General features: G+C 42.0%; 1 protein-coding gene across 1 annotated transcript in view; it reads left to right on the forward strand.

Annotated features, from left to right (window-relative positions):
* Positions 1 to 17,833, forward strand: part of UBR7 (ubiquitin protein ligase E3 component n-recognin 7 (putative)) — a 40,420-nt gene that overhangs the window by 1,284 nt on the left and 21,303 nt on the right. Inside the window, exon 2 of the mRNA XM_009895499.1 lies at positions 464 to 595. Within this exon, the coding sequence (XP_009893801.1) occupies positions 464 to 595 (132 nt within the window). The remainder of the gene's footprint in view (positions 1 to 463; positions 596 to 17,833) is intronic.

A 17,833-nucleotide genomic window follows, 5' to 3' on the forward strand; every position in this document is an offset into this window, starting at 1 on the left:
TTGGCCCGGCCGGCGGAGGGCTGTGCCGGCGCCGCCCCCCGTCCCCCCCCTCCCCGGCCCCGCTGAGGGCACCGGGCTCGCTCGGGGGCTGATCTCTGCCCCCCGGCACGGGCCCGAGCGGCCGGTTCGACGCAGGGATGCCGGTGCTGACCCCGCCGGGGCATCAGCGCCGGAGACGTCCAGCGTGCTGCGGGAGTGAGGCCCGAGGGTGAGCTGTGTAGCTGTGGTTTCGAAAGGAAGAACAGTTTATACAGCTCCTTGTATTTCCTATTAGATCTACTAAAAATGGTTACTCAGTATGAAGGTGTACATCTTTCATAGAAAACAGATTCCAGCAAATACGCGGAAAAAAAAAAAAAAAAAGTGTCATCCTTCTTCCAGCATTCAGCAAGGATCTGTAAGGATTTAACAGAAGTTTCAGCAACAGCTATTTCTTATTTAACTTTTGTTGTTGTTGTTGCAGGAGGCAGGAGAAGGCAGGCAATCGCCAGCATGAGCTGGCACTCCGGTTTTTGGGTTGTGCGTTCCTAAACACCGAGGCAGCTGTTCTGTACATCATTTCGGAGGAAGAACGTTTTCTGTCTGAATTGCCGTGGTATCTCACAGCACAAGTATAATTCTCCTATCTTCGTTTCTCCTTTTCAGCTGAAATGAGCATCATCCAGCCTGAACCTTTTTCTCTGTCTCTTTGGGAATGGAAAGGACAGCTTTTATAATAATTATGCCTTTCCCAGAGTGGCGGGCATTACTTGCAGTCCTGAACCGAGATGCCGATGATGCTCCCGCGACAGTGCTTTCTGTGAACCCCGCTTGGAGTCCGGCACATTTGAAACTGCTCAGCGAGTTCTGCTGACTCACAGTGCCACAACAGATGCGGTTTAATAACTTCAGCAGAGCATCAGAAAAGTGGTGGAAGCATCAATTCAAAGGAAAGAAGGGGGAAAGCCAGGAAAGCCTTTAAGAAATGCGGAAGAGATTGTTGACCTAGGGAGTAGGTAGAGACCACTTTACACTCCTGTCATTACTTACATGAACAGTGAGGTCATCCTAAATCAAGAGTACGTTAGAAAGTAGGTGGGGAGTGGGATCACCTGCAAACAGCTCATACCGATGTTTTTTGAAAATGTATACCACAGAATCATAGAACCATAGAATGGTTTAGGTTGGAAGGGCCCCTCGTCCCACCCCCCCTGCCATGGGCAGGGACACCTCCCACTAGAGCAGGTTACTCAAAGCCCCATCCAACCTGGCCTTGGACACCTCCAGGGATGGGGCAGCCACAGCTTCTCTGGGAAACCTGTGCCAGTGTCCCACCATGCTCACAGTAAGGAATTTCTTCCTAATATCTCATTTAAATCTCCCCTCTTCCAGTTTAAAACCATCACCCCTCATCCTATGGCTTCACTCCCTGATCAAGAGCCCCTCCCCAGCGTTCCTGTAGCCCCTTTAGACACTGGAAAGAGCAATAAGGTCTCCCCAGAGCCTAATTATACAGAGTATAATAGTACTTGTTCTCCATTTGTGGTGGCTTTGAGGAATAAATATGTTTATTTTTCTCCTTCATCTTAAATTAGTTGCCACTGGTATGTTATAACCTTTATTCTTCAGAGCACTTTTTATCTTAATCATATTCACACATTTTTACACAGTTCTTTAATGTATTTATTAAATGGATTTTTACAGCATTATTCCTGCTGCAGAATGTTTCACTGATATTTAAACATTTTGGGGAAGTGTGGTAACTTCAGGAAAATTTGTAACTCCAAAAGATCCGAATACAAGACTTTATCAAACACTATCAAAGTTAAGTAAGAATCTTGAAACAAAATGATTTGGGTTTCCTGTTTTGAAGTGTTTCATTTTGCTGATACCAGTGCTTTATTTCAGCTATCATTCCACTGGACTTATTTTAGACTTTATTAAAATTGGCATCAGTAGGTTAAGCTCAAAATTCATAGTTGTACCAGAACAGAATATGAATGTATTGAAACATGACATTATTGAAGCCATCTTCCTAAACAATTTCTTTCTGAATGTTTTTTCTTTAAGAAATGTCACCATTTCCAACCAATCTAAAACCCAGTCTGCAGAGACAGAAAGATGTATGAGTTTCTTTCCAGATATGGTAGAGCAGGTTTTCAGAGGTGTCGAACATTCTTGGCTCCTGTAGAAATGAAGCACAGGAGCTACAAAGGAGGAATTTATTTTGCTCCAATATAGACAAACTTAAGTGACGTGTATCAGGGAGATCCAATCTTAGGAAGAAGAAAGTTGGCATATGCCTTCATTTTAAACTGCCCTTTTTTTTTTTAATCTTAACCCTTGAACAATTTCAGATGGGGGAAAGATATTTCATCTGGTGCGCCACTGTGCTGCATTTTGCTGCAGAACGTTGCTAAATAAATCACAATCCTGTGTTTACATTGCAGAGCCAGTTCAGGCAATGCCAAACCTGTGACCACACCAAGCCCCAGGGTAATGTTTACCCAGTTCCTGATCAGGAGCAAGTTGACTATTCCTGTGACTTTCTGTGGCCCAATGCTGTAAACTGCAACTCATGCGCTGCTTCATGCTAATTAAAGGGGTGAGGGTTGATTAAGATCTTGAGCCCTCCGGCAATCAGAACTATCTTCCTCTTCATCTTTGCTTCAGCTACAGGTCAAAGCAGGTTTCCCTTGTTTAGCTGGAACCTCTCACACCTTGTCTTCTAACCCTTTCAACAACCACAGGGGCTCAGACAAGGGGTGGACACTTGTGACGTGGCACAATTCAGTGAAATTCCGTGGCTGTTTGCTTTGGAATAAGATGAGGCATCTCCATTCACTTCATTAGTTATCGAAGTATATTTTCTCAATGAATGATTAAGAGCAATTTGATCAGCACCCGGCAAAAGTCATGATAGAATTTTTTGCAAGGAGTGGAAAGAAGGTGGTGAAGTGATTTGCACTGCCTGTAGTTTAAGCTTTTTATATTTTATTTTTATTTTTTATTATTACAGGACAGATGTTACTCTGCAGCACATGGGCAGGAGGAAGGGCTGAGCCTTCTGTATCAGGACAGGCCTCCCCTTTCTCCAGGCGGTCAAACCACCAAGTCAGATCATGTGCTAACATGGCACTGCTGGAGTGAGCCTGTAGGCGGGAGGGAGCACGAAAAACCCCTGCATGTGCTGCACTGCAGCTTCTTCTTGGCTTTGAGAGACTCAAAGAAGAGTCCTGGTGCTGCACAGCATGTGGAACTGGTCATCACCAGTCAGGCTGCTAGAGAGAAACTCATGAGAAGCGTGATGGGCTACCATTTCCTCAGGTCTCTGCTGTATCTACAACTGATTCATTACTGCAAGATTCACAGGAAGGCCAGATACAACTTCGTTTCACAGTGCTTCACTAGAGGATATGTGTGAGTGAAGCCAAGCTTCTCCAGGTTATGGTTGTTTTGTGCATAACTTCCGGCCTAACTTCTTGCCTAACACGTTATAATCTCAGCTATTGTCTGGAAACTTTTCTGAATGTAGCCTGGACCAGCAGCTTTTCAATGATAAACCAGTGAAAGTTAGTACTGAGGGATGAAAGCTCATTTCTGATTTTTGCGTTCAAAATCACAAAGGCTAACTCTGGGCATGGGATGTGCTTCAGCCAGCTGCGGCAAGGTTCTTGTAGTGGCTCATGGGAGGAGGCCCATCTAGTGGCTGCTTCAGCCCAACTCTGTTTCCCGTAATGTTTCCTGGAATGAGCTGTTGCCCATAGACACTGCTCTGGAGGATTGGCCTCACTAGCTGGAAAACAAACTGTCATTTTACAGTCAACTAAATCAGGTGTTGCTGTTTAGAGAAGCAGTCCCTCCAAAACCTGCCACTTGTTCTCACCTTCTGCCATGCCCTCCTTTACAACAGCACAACTGCTCACATGGCTGTGCGTATACAGGATCAGGGAGCCAGGAACTGACCTGGACTAAAACTCAGAAAGTTGACAACAGTATTTTAGTCTTAATCCAAACCAATTCCCCAGTCTGGATCACCATCCTTCTTCCTACCTGTTTACAGTGGCACAAGGCAGTGAAGAGGCTGGAAAAAGGCGGCCAGGTGGAGAAAGCAGCAAGCTGCCTCTTTTGATGGCAGACCCATTTTACAGCAGCAGCAGAGGCTGGTGAAAGCATGGTGTTCACCCCTGTGACTACTCCCTTACCCACCTAACAACCTATGCCGTTTACACTGCAGTATTTTGATGTTATAAAGAAAAGAAGGACTAGTGAGGACTGGCTGAGACTCATCAGTATTTCTGAGAAGGAATTCAGCCAGAAAGGCTCAAAAGAGGTTAACAACAATGCCTGGCAGACGACTAGATCTGTGTGGGCCAATGCAGTGCCCTTCAGGGATTCCTGAGCTAACCGTCACCAGCCCCAGTGGAGCACTGCTTAGATCGCTACCTGGCACACTGGTAGCACAGCAAACTCTTATGTTCCAGCCATAAAAACAGGATAACTAGGGGTTTTTTTGAAATTACAAGGAAACCACCATTATAAGAAGGTAAGTCTTTCTTTATGTACAGCTCAAAAGTTTGGCTATCCTGAGGTCTGATGAATCTAAGTGCTGCAGGAAGGTAAAAAAGGGTCTGGCTGCCAAGTTTGCTCAGTTGGCTTGTAGCACTTTGGGTGCAGACTCTGAATGAGCTCATAAGTCAAGGAAAGCATATCATCATCGAACAAAGAATTTAAAACCACAAAAAACATGCGGCCAAGATGCAAAAGATGAAGTCCTGTGCCAGTATAATTATCTCAGTAAGACTAGATTTTTCAAACTGAATTATGTTTGTTAGTCAAATTCCATGTGTGGATACAGACTGCACTGCTATACATTGCTGTAGCTCTCTTGCTGTCTATTATGGGAATAAGCTACACGGAAATGATGCTCATGCAAACTTTCATTACAGACACATGGAGAGATTTACTTACCTGATTGCTTCAGCTCAGTTAAAATGATTCAAACTATGCGTGAAAATAAGTCCTGAAAGACTGTCCTCTGAGGAATTTGGGTGACCTGACAGTGCATTAGGTTTGGATTGAGACTTGCATAAGGATTAGGCTGGACTGAGGTTTGCTCTACCTACAGTTTCATGTCAACAGAGTTACTCAGGTTATAGGTGGTGGGGTTTTTTAATTGGGTAGTTTTAAGTACCTATGAGAATTCTGGGAGCATTCTCCCAGTAAAATGAGCCATCTTTCCACAAAATAATCAATCATATATCATAGGAGGTGATTATTTGATATCATATCAAAGGAGGTGATTCTGCTCCTCTACTCCACTCTCGTGAGACCCCATCGGGAGGACTGCGTCCAGCTCTGGAGTCCGCAACATAAGAAAGACATGGACCTGCTGGAGCATGTCCAGAGGAGAGCCACGAGGATGATCCGAGGGCTGGAACACCTCGCCTATGAGGAGAGGCTGAGAGAGCTGGGGCTGTTCAGCCTGGAGAAGAGAAGGCTCTGGGGAGATCTTATTGCCACCCTCCAGTACCTAAAGGGGGCCTACAGGAGAGCTGGGAAGGACTTTTTACTAGGGCATGTAGTGACAGGGTGAGGGGGAATGGCTATAAACTGGAAGAGGGCGGGTTTAGATTAAACATTAGGAAGAAGGCTTTCACTTTAAGGGTGGTGAGCCACTGGCACAGGTTGCCCAGAGAGGTTGTTGAGGCCCCATCCCTGGAGGTGTTCAAGGCCAGGCTGGACGTGTCCTTGGGCAACCTGGTCTAGTGGGAGGTGTCCCTGCCCATGGCAGGGGGGTTGGAACTCGATGATCTTCAAGGTCCTTTCCAACCTAAATCATTCTATGATATATTTTGCATGCTAGAATTTACTATATTTTAAAACAATATAACTAGTTTTAAAATTATGAATGTAAATAAGACTGACATGGACATATAACTCTTGCGTATAAAGTGACCTAGACATATATGTGTCCTACCACTATTATTCTTTATTTTGCTGGCCTACATCTGTCTTTGCCTCTTGTGTCACGAACACATTGTTCCAGATGAGCTAAAGCACATGTCCTCATTCCAGTGGTCCTCCACTTCCACGAGTTGTTTGTGGCTACAGTTGAACCTTTTAAATTGCAAAAACTGAGAACACAGGAAAGATAAAAGTCCAATGTGTCCCACAGTGCCACACCACCACTTGCACTTTCTTCTCATGCTTATGCCTCCAAAGATTGAGGACCCTTTTCCTGTTTTGTTTAAATGCTTCCTTAGAGTTCACTGGAAGTTCACAGGCCACAAGTCTCAGAAAAGCATTGTGCATTCTGATTCTGCACGGTCACATCAGGAGACACTGGCTTTTTTGCTGTCTGGGAAGGGCAGCAATTTTCATCTTTTCAGAAGCTACCACAATTTGTAGACTTACAAATGCAAAAAGAATAGGTGCAGAAAAGCATGTCCAAAGCCCATGCCAGCACTATTCCAAAGCCAACTAACTGTAGCATATTAAAGAAAAAAAAAAAACTCCAAGCAAATCCATCTGATTGATAGTATCTCAAACATATGAGCATGTTATAGAACGACAGACCTCACTTCTGCCCGTGACACAGTCACAGAGCAAACTTACGCTTCATCAGCAATGTTTAGAAATGTTTTTTGAAACAACCCAAATCCTAAACAAAAGGAGCTTCTCCTGGACAGCCAAGAGTTCTCTAGGACATGCCACAGCTATACTGAAGTTAACTAAAGATGCTACTGGGAGATAATCCAGAGACACAGCCGGTAAAGCCCTGCTATGAGTTAGGTGCTGTTCCTTTTGTGCTCACAAACTTTTCATACTTAGGAATCAGTGGTACACTAACTGGACTCCTACTTACTACTGTACTGGAGGCAGGAATGGTACTTGTCTCGCTCCACCAGTCATCCCTGTCCGTGGCTTTTTCCCACTCAGCATGCATTTCAAAATGCTATCCAATCTCACTACTCAATGACCAAAAGAGGCTTTTTTTCTTCTTGCTCAAATACCAATCTCGTATCTAAAGATTAAAATATGCATATACATCTCCTCCACATTACCAACATTCTCTGTCTTCTAACATACCATTTCTACCTCCTACTACATGCAGCTCTTCTGAAGGAAGAAGAAGGTCATGTAGAGAACTGGAAATTCAAGAGAGAAGCAAGTTAGGAAAAACAAAAGATAATCAGCTGTAGCATAAAAAGGAAAACAAACAAACCAAAAAAACCCCAAACAAGCTGGAATGATCAACTGAGCCCACAATTTGGTTATAGATATGAGCTTTTACTAGATGCTTAGGCTTGTTAAGTGAGATATATAGCTCATTTAAGATCACAATCTTTCAGACATTTTAAATTGCCTAGGTCCTGTAAGACATTTGCAGTTCCACGGATGATAAATTCCGTTAATACTTGTTTGTTGTACCACCATGCTATTAAACTTATCATGTCACATACTCAGTGCCTGTCAATCTGTAAATAAAACCTAGGCAACAAGAACATCAGACTGTGGGATATTTTACAATGCCATAGCATCATTATGGAGCTGCCTGGACAGGTAGTGCTTCCCAACTATTTTTCTGACAGCTCAAGGGATGCTTCTTCAGACAGAATCAGTGCAAATCTTCCTAGTGGTTCTGTATGTCTCTGAAAAGGCTGCTTCTGTGCCTCATGTTAATATACCTCATATACAAGGGCAGCCTTTAGAGTGGAACGTACAATTCCTATGCTGCCCTTTGGGATTTTGCCTTCCCTCAGAGCTTCCTGGGGGAAAAAAGGACTGTCAGTGGCTGAGCCGATGAAACCTGCTTGCCTTGTGCCTCAGTTTTCTGGTGTGACCTCTGAAGAAAGCTTTTCACAAGGATGGAAAGTTTGTAATAACCCATGCCTATGAAGATTCCCAATGTTTGGTAAGGGATGAGCTCACATTGCACCCTCTCCCTCCATCAGGACGTAGCTTCCATTACCTGACTGCCAACTCTCCCAACACACATAGGACTTCAATGTCTTATAGAGGTCTATCCTTCTACGTAATTTTTTTTAAATTGTGCAAACAAATCCAGATACATACACACTCGCTCTTTTATGCATTTGTTTATTTGGGAAAACGATCTAAACAAATCAGATGGGGGGGGGCAGGTTAGAAGAATGCCCTTCCTTAACCCCCAGCACTTTGTGGTTATTTCTGCACCATTGGCACCAAGCCTATGAAGTGGGATTCTTGCTCAACATGGAGGCCTGACAGGAGAAAACGGAGAGGGAGAGAAACACCCTAAAACAGAAGAAAGAATTCATGTCATCATTTAGACAGAGGAGGCCTCAGGATGTGCCAAGGAGCTGTCATAAAAGTGTTTCAACCACTAGGCAAAGAAAAGGCCTTGTGGCAAAGGGTACCAGACATGGTGCCGAGGCAGACAAGCTCTCCAAAAAACACAGCTGCTTTGTGTTCACATTCAATGTTCTAGCTAAAGCCTGCCCTGTACTCTCCTTTGGTATTGTCAGATTAATAATGGCTTTGCATTGCCTGAAAGTTGCTCTCTTGAAAAGAAATTCATTTGGGCACAATTCTCCCTAATAGCATAATAATCCTAATAATATAAATTCATAAATGCATAAGCCTTTTACATCACGGGGCTTATTTAAATTATTGTTGTTCACTGGGTAACATAGCTTCCTGCCCCACAATCCTGCTCTGCAACCCTGGTTCCCTGATGAACAGGAAATTTTAGTACAGGCAGGCGTCTTGTCTGTCAAAAAAGTCAAAATAATTTGAAAGTCTTTCCTGGCTGTCTTCCCCAGCCTTCACTAAAATGCTCTCCCTTATTTTCACATACAAAGTGCAAAACACAGCAACATTTATAATGCACAGTAGATCTTCCTCAGAAACCTCCATCCTTGTTATCATACCTCCACTGGAGTAATTTTTACAGCTACTTGGACTAAAGAGTTCTCTCTAGAAAGTGGTTTCATAAGCCAGAGAAGCAGAAGTTAGACCAGATGTCTTGAGGGTAAAATGAATAGTGGTTTCAGGTGAAAGTTTGGCTACTCTGCAATAAAGCAAGAAGCTGCCAGGGATTGATGATGACTTGTAGGACCTCTTCTGAAGATGATGAGGGCTGGATCGGCGTGGAGGAGAATGAGGTACAATAGGCATGTTGGTCTTGTCAAACGATCTCACCTACTCAATTTTGAGAGAATTCAAAGCTGAATTTTCTTTGTTAATTATCTCCTTTTGCTATCAATGACAATAGCCTCAAAGGACTGGTTTACCATCACTCCATTGTCCTCCACACAGCACACAAGGAAAGGAGAGCTTCCAGCTGTCACGGACTTTTCTACAGTGACAAAACTCTCATGGTGCTGGCTAGCACTGGTGCTTTGGGGCTCACATTTGTGCAGATTTCCAGAGAAGCGGCATCTACACCTTACGTTCTGCTGTCCTTTCTGATCCTCCCAGGTTAGTGTGGCTGTTCTCACCCGCCAGCCCAGTGCTGGCTGACCAAGTCTCTAAGCATTTTCACTGTGTGAAGCCACTCCAGAAAAAACATCAGGCTGCCTGATTTTACTTCATCCTCCACCTCTATGGTGGTCATCAAGCTAAAAATTTTCCACTGCTTGGGAGGCTGTTTTGCCAGAGCATTTATCAGCAACACTTTGAAAATGTGAAACAACCTGACCATTATACTGTCTGGCTAGTGAAAAAAGGGCAAGTGACAGAATAGAAGAAGAAAAAAGTTGAAATTGTAACCTCTGCTTCAACATCCAAATTATGACAAGTTTTAGTTTGTATCCTGATAACATGTGATAACATCATTAATGCACTCAATTTACTGGTGAAACACTTCAGCTGGTGACAGTTACCCAGAACACTGTGACCGTACTGTAAAAGGCTCTGCACTACACAGAGGTATTATTTTGCAAGGGAGGTCCTGTAAGTCCTGTTACACAAAGCAGTGTAGAAACACACACTCAGTAAGACATTAATTGAGGCTAGATACTTTTTCATGTGGAGAAGGTGTTGGTTTGGGTCCACTTAAACTTGTTGTAGTCTCATACCAGTGTATTTCTTTACCTGCTAAGGACCTTCATATTGTCATGATTACGTTTACATTCTGTTGGTGAAAGGCAAACAGAACATATATTTGTGTGGAAAAGCGGTCATATCGCCTCTGTACGAATGCCAACAAATGTGATAATAAGTGTGCTAAGATGGAGACATTTAAATATTCACCTGGAACTTTATGACAGTGAATGATGTAGGCCTCACTGCCTGAAATTTCATTTCATTTATGTATGATAAGACCAGCAGCTTACAAACTCTGCACAGTAAGGAACAAGCATGTAATACCTTTTGCTTAAAAGATTTGCAAATACTGCTTTAATGTGCTTTTGTTAAATGAAATACAAATACTCACTAATAAATTAACAAAATTCTCCCTTTGAGCATAACCATCAACTGCTGTTAACATCGCCATTCAAATGCCTGAGTCATTCTGGGTCTCTGTGCTGATTTCTGGTACAGGCCTCTAGCATGGGCTTCAGAAAATGTCAAATTCGGGTAAAGGGCTAGGTGAATACTTAAGAGTTTCACAGCTACAGTGAACTGGCTTTTACCTTCCACTAAAGTCTGTAACAACAGGAGCCCTCCATACAGAAGAGGATGAAGATTTACTTCCAGTTGATGAAATTTATATGAAATCCCCCCCAGATGCTGACTTTTCAGTTGAGCTGGAAGTGGCATGCACTTGAATAAGTACAAGGTGCTCTCCAGGTCTGACGCTAGAATTAACTGTCCTTTTGTCATTCAGCCTACCTCTGACAACGACTGTCCATTGCCTTGGACAAGTCTCTTATTCATCCAGGCTTAGATTTTCTTTCCGTAGGGACTATGACGGAATACTGAAGAGACCAAAAAAATGGGACAACCGTAAGGGATACTTACTGTATCAGGCAGGCAGCTCAACAGGCAACTGAAACGTGGAGTTTATTACTAGAAGAGCATAAGCATAAGTTTGGTTAGACTAAATAAATACCATCAATAAATGGGGCTGACTGTGTGACATTCTGAGGCACCAGTCACTCTCAAGTGCCCAGAACAATCCTTTCCATTATTTACACGCAAAACCTAAATTGCAGGGTTCAAGAATAAGCAAAGAATATGTAGAACAGTTCTAAAAATAAAATCACATAAGATTATGGTTGAGACACAAACCAGTGTGCAAAATCTTCAAGTAATAAATTGTTATGAAGTGGCTAACTAGGTGATTGAAGTATTCTAGAGAATGAGAAATAATAACGCTTTTAAGAACAGAATGAATTTGTGTGATAGAAAGATACTGATACTTCTGTAGGAAGGCGGGAGTTCTGTTTTTTTTATAAGGTATGCAGACACTTCTGTGACTAAGAACCCATCAACCCTCACATTATACAGATGGATGTCTTACACGTATGCCTCTTGCAGTACATTTTAGAAGTTGGTAACTACGCACTAATTCCTAAGCTCTAACAGGACACAGGGAAGAGGTTCCTAAAAGAAAACAGACAGACATGTACACAAACACTTCATAAAAAAAAAAAAAAAGTTTAGATTCAGAAAATCTCAAACTGTACCCTCTCTACCACCCCCAAACTGCCATCTTGATATGTGCAAAAAAGCTGGGATCCTTTGAATGTGGGAAAAGGCCTAATCTGAACTATGTTCTTTCAGTGTTTGTTTAGTAAAAGAAAGTTATGCTTCAGGAAAGTCTAAATATAGATATTCCCTGCTGCACACAGTTCACAGTCTAAGCAAGATAGGCACAGCCTGGGAACTGGGAATCTTAGAGAGACAGTAACTAAATCTCTTTGAAGTCATTCTATGGTATTACTGACTTGCTTCACAAATGCACCATGGAAGGGAAGATAATTAGTGGAAATTTAAAAAAAAAAGCAAGAGTGTCATTGCAGCCTCCTCTCATGAGGACAGAGCCGTCACTCCCTCAAATGGTCAGATGTTTCTCCTGGAATATGTATATAGAGGGAAGAAGGAAGGACAGTGCGTATCTATGAGTGACCTTCAGAGAGAATTTTTTTTTTTTTTTCCTTTTTCCTGCTGATGGTTGAAAAGTACCTCTTTTAGGTCAGCTAACTGAAGCCAGCACTTTCAGCCTGCAGACCCTTGGTTGTGAATCTTTTTCTTTTTAACATGGGTGACTTTTCAGTTAACTTGTTTACATGAACAAACATGTTGGCAGCAGCAAACTCTGCATGGAAATACAATAACCAGTCCTTTCTGGCAGTATGAGCAGACTTTAGCTGAAATCATGGAAAAGCATATTTCTCAGAAGTTTAATGGCAGCTTTGGAAGTGATTTTTTGTTATATACTATTTGTGGAGATTTAGTTAAAATCAATAAATTGTAATGAATAATACTTTTGCTGAAATGCAATTTTTAACTGAAAACTGCTTTGACCAAAATTCTGCAGGATAGCGCTCTCTGCTTCTAGCTCAGTATAATGCTGGGTCACATTGCCAGAGCCATGAGATCAATACCTGCAGCGCTTCTGCATAAATTGTATTTGTCCTCTGTTTAAATAAATGCCATGGAGAGAAATATTCAGCCACCAAACATCTCTGCTGGCATTCTTTTTGTATGTTTTGTCAGTTCTTGCTAAACTTTAAGCCACTTTGCAACTGGCTGAAAGAAGAAGGTAAAAGCAAAGATTTTATCTCCTTCCTGTCAGAATTATTTTGACCGCAGACAATGTAAACATGAAGCTTATATTCAGTGGTAACTAATGAACAAGGAACATCACTGCAATGAAGTGTAAAAATTCAGTCTAAAATGCCGAGGCCCTTCTTCATAGAAGACTCAGTTCTTTAGAGGCACTCTGACGAAGGGTAATTGTATGTAATTCTACCTTTGGCTGATGTTTACTGGGAACGATTGAGAGAATGAAATAGCTATTCCATTTGTATCTATAAAAAAGTTTGTTGGAAAGATATTAAATATTTCTAGAACCAAAACCAAAGTATGGTTGGTATTCAGAGAACTCGGATAACATGATTGCCTGAAGCTTAACTCAGATGTGGCTGCTCCTAAGAAAAAAAGGCTAGAGCAGAATTTCAGGAACAGAGAATTAAAGATCCAGGTAATTCAAGGTCCCAATATTTCAAAGTATAAGCAGCAAGTCAAAGGAGGATAAGATCACCATGGATTACACACAGCTCACCTCTGCTTCATATGGTCAATGCAGCCAAAACAACCAAACATAGTATTTCAATTCAAAATGAAAATAAAATATTAAAATGCCAACACATGGAAAAGTGTCTTACAAGCTCCCAAAATACTGAATGTGGTACCCCCCATAAGAAAACAGATGTTCCCAACAGAGAAGTTCAAAGAAAGACAACGGGAAAGGCAAAATAACCACCCAAGAAAAAAAAGGGAATCAGAAGACGGTAGACTTACTTTCAGAAGAAACAAAAGTTATAAAATACAAAATAAGGATTCATAAAAAACATTAAATAAAGCATATGAAATTGACGCTGAGGGGAAACTAATGTTTCTGACTCAAAACAAATGCTAACATAAGAAACTGATCAAAACAAGTTATTACACCACAACAGGATACTATGAAACTCACTGCAACTACATGTAATAACCAAACCCCCTACAAGCTGCAAAAAGCACTAAGAATTCATTCACTCACTAATAAGAATTCACATGAGCACTATAAATATTGTTCTGAGAAAAAAAAAAACCCAAAGGCATTCTCTTTTTCCAATATGTCACCTCAGTTTTTCAGGTGCATTACTTAAGATGCACTGAAAAAACTTTCCCTTCTTTATAAACACATTACTAACTCTTCTTGTTACACATAGGGGAGTTTGCCCATCTGGAGCTGAGGGCAGATGACACATGAGGCTTGGGTTTCCATGTGTTTTCTTTCTCCAATCAAAGCAGTGGTTCTTCAGTTTGCTCTTCTGTGCCCTACCTTTTGAGTACAAGGAAAAGATGGGAGCCTATAAGGGTCTGAAGAAAGTCTTCCCTTCTACCAATTGTCATCTTCCTCCATAAGCCAACAAGTGAATGTTTTCAAGGAGCTCTGTGCTTCATCCCTTACTCCTCAGAAACTTAGCCCTACCCTAAAACCAGTCTAACCCCCTTGGCTTAAAGTTAGGTATGATCTTCATAGCACCAGTACGTAGGCTCGTGCTCTGTTCTCTTCCTTTATGCCAGTTTTCTCCTTGGAATCCCAACATACATGGATTCAATAGGGATCCCAGATCTCTAGCCAAGAGTTTGGCTTAAGGTTAGGATTAAGAAGGAAAAAATCCAGGAATGTGCTGTTCTTGATGAATCAAAAATCAGTGCCCTACAAAGTGGAAGGCAGATACCTTCTTGAGAGAAATGTTTCTGTGCTTAGATTCTCACTTCTTGGTTATTTGTCAACAATGAGAACCTACCAACAACTATGCTAAATCATTATCCACCCAAAGAATACACAGTGCATTCTGCCCTTCAGCTTCTGCCTTCCATTTGGAAGCCCAACTAATTTTGGTTTGGTAATTATCTCAGGTCTTCTACCTTTGCTCTTTTACTTTGGCAAAAATCTAAGCCTAGTGAAAACCTTCATTTAATACTAAGTTATGAAAACTTTGTTTGATTCAAAGATTACAACTCATCTTTCTGTTTCCTACTGTCAGTCCTCATTTGTCCTACGTACTTTGTCAGGACACTGAGTGCACTAATAGGCCCTAACAGCCCCAACAAGCCTCACCTGCCCCCTGCCCATGGGCTCAGGAGCCCAATTTAAGATGAGCCCTGGGTCTTCAGTCTACACTTAAGTTATGCTGTAGGAGTATGGGTCTCTGGCTCAGTCATGACTGTGCCTAGCCATGTTTATCTGGATCTAGACTTACACACTGACTTCCTAGCTTGACCTCAGTCTTTTGTTATTGGTAGGGACCTGCCTAGTAATCGCTAAGTTATGTCTGACCCTAGTTATCCTCACTGGCCCTGACCCTAACCAGGGGGCTGCTTCCCCAGCTTGACCTTGGACTTGCCTCATCGCTTCCCTGATGATCTGGATTCTTGGCTGAATTTGGTGTGCCCTGCTCGCTTTGCTTAGGTACTGTGGGACTGGGTTCTGGCAGTGAATCTCTGTGCTATCAGCTGTGTTACTGTGCTTGGCTCCTGCCCTTTATGGACCAGCCAGCCCTCACTGAATCGTGTAAACACTGCTCCCAATGCTTTTCTGTTTTACCTTCAAAATAAACCCAGTATTTCTATGCTTAATTTCACAATCCCAACAATAACTCACATGTCAAAACTAAGTGAAACAATCATTTTCAACACTACAAAATCCCATGATTAATTAGGTCTGAACATTGAATGCTAATTCCTTTTGATTCAACTGACTTTTATTTTCTCCTCCTGTTAGTAACCTTTTTGAGTCTCACCGTATGTATGTCCCCATTTTGATACGGACAGTAAAAATTGTTCCTCCTTATTGTTACCAGGCCTGATGATTGGAATTTAGCCTGAAACCCCTCTAAAGCTGAGGACAGTTGCTTCTTGTTCCACTAATTTTCATATCCGCCCCCCCCCCCCAAGACTGGTGCTAAAAAAACCCAAACAAATCCTCAGCTGAGCTCTTTGCTGTGTCCCTTCCTATACTATGCCAAAGGTTAAGTATGACACTGAATTCATGCAAACTGAGATCTCACCCAAAAATATTACAAATCACTGTCTAGGGTTATGGTTTACCTTTCAAAGGCAGCTTCCATTTGCTGTGACAACCTGATGAATGTTTTAGATCTTTCCCTTCATCACCATAATTTCAGGCCTATCGTTAACACAGAAGACCCATAAATCAAGCAGGTTAAATCCTAAACCATCCTCCCTTACCAACTTCAACCCTTCAGAGGACAGACTTGTTAAGTAGGAGTAAGCTGCACATTTCACTCCTTCTTCTTCAGAATCTTAAGTGCAGCTGCAGGCTTTACAGTTAGCATATGTATCCACTGCCAACTCGTATATTCACACAGTCACATGCTAATTCTGATTGAAACCCTTCTCTTTTACATCTATGTTGATATTTTAAAGGAAGTAGGCTTTATGTGGTACCTATTCCATTTCCCATCATTACCTCTAACCCCAACAGAAGAAAATGCAATAAAGCCATACTTGAGTAGAAGGTTTGTCAGCTATACAGGAGCTATATTCACTTCTAGATCAAACACGACCTCACCACCTGTAAGAAGGGAAAGAATGGCTTTTAGTCAAGAGCAGTGTCCCAGGGATAATTAGTCATATGTAGTTATCCACACCTACATCTTTCACCAGAACTTCATGAAGGAGAATGAAATCCTCATTCAACTGAAGTCAAGTGCAAAACTTCTGCATTGGCAGTCGGGGTTTCACCTGCCCTGCAAAAGGTTGGCTTTGCCTGTGGTGTTGAGCACCATCTAGTGTCCTCACAGTGGCCAAGGAGATACACGTCTTTGAGCCTTTAGTTGAATGAGAATCAAAGGAAACAAAAACAAACAAACAAAAAAACCCCAAAACAGCGTGGCCTAAGGTGAAGCTGCTCTGTGCCGCGGAATTTATTTCTGATTTTTGTGGGCTTTCAACAGTGCCGTTTTTCTCCAATGACATTTACAACACCATGCCTTTAGTCATCAGCAGTTCTGAATATAATCCAAAACACTAGTTGCTAACATTTTTCATTGAAACACCAAACGTAGGAGGATAAATCATCATAAATTTAATTTTGCAGCAGCTTTTATATACTGCCTCACAAGCACCTAGTACATCCCCCAAGAAAAATGGCAGAAAATCCAACATGTATGTCTTTATTTACACCCAAACAAAAAACGTTTTTGCTTTAGGATCTTTCATTTCTTATTTGACATCCCTTTCTAAATTCTCTTTTAGCCTTCTTTTTAACTAGAGCTGGATGTGTGTGAATTGTGGCCACCACTGCTTCTCTGTAACTTCAGAGGACAGAATTCAGCGCTGACTGCCAATGAGTCAGTCATTCCCAACACTAACAGAAAGTAACAGTCAAGGTTTTGACAAATCAAATGGATTTGAAATCTGTTTCACTCATAGTTGATTCAATTTGTGAAGAAATTCAGAAAGAAGTTACAACAGCTCCCAGCAGCAGTATGAGAAAACAGTATTCTCATGACTCCAGGATAATTACTTAGTAAAAAGTTTTAAAGTTGTCATTTTACATATAATGCTATGCAGCTACTGAATTCTTTTAACTAGCAAAGGAAACACACATTAAAGTTAATGAATTCAGACAAATGTTGAAACACCCTCACCCTGCACAGGCAAACTTTCCAAATGCCATTGTGGTACACTTCAGTGCACTGCACACATCTGACCAAATCAGATTTTTTGGGGCAATTTAGATCATCTTTTGGCTTCACTGAAGGCTTTCTCCCAGTACCATATTTCCAAATAATTTAATTCAATATGTCAGTAAGACATAGTTATGTATAAAGATATACTGGTTTTAAGTACATGTATGTCAGTTGTTGGGACACAGTTCCACAATTTAAGTCTCCGTTTGTACATCCGTCAACATGTCACACCTTGTTAATGCTGCCAACTGTCAAAATGCAACTGTTTGAGTTTCTCCTCTCCTCTTGTGCCTGCTCCATTAAAACAACGCATTCAAATGGGCAGCGTGGGAAATGGTGAGTGCTGTTCCAGCCCACTGGGGCACAGGACTGTCCACTGGGGCACACTGGAGGCTGGCACTGTGGCTGGGCTGGGCTGCGCGACCTCGGCCTCTCCTCCACCCCCACATGAAGCGGGACTAGCGCTGAAACGACGGCGGCTCGAAACC

The sequence above is a fragment of the Charadrius vociferus genome, unplaced genomic scaffold (genome assembly GCF_000708025.1).
Source record: "Charadrius vociferus isolate BGI_N301 unplaced genomic scaffold, ASM70802v2 scaffold140, whole genome shotgun sequence".
In the NCBI taxonomy this organism is placed as follows: Eukaryota; Metazoa; Chordata; class Aves; order Charadriiformes; family Charadriidae; genus Charadrius; species Charadrius vociferus.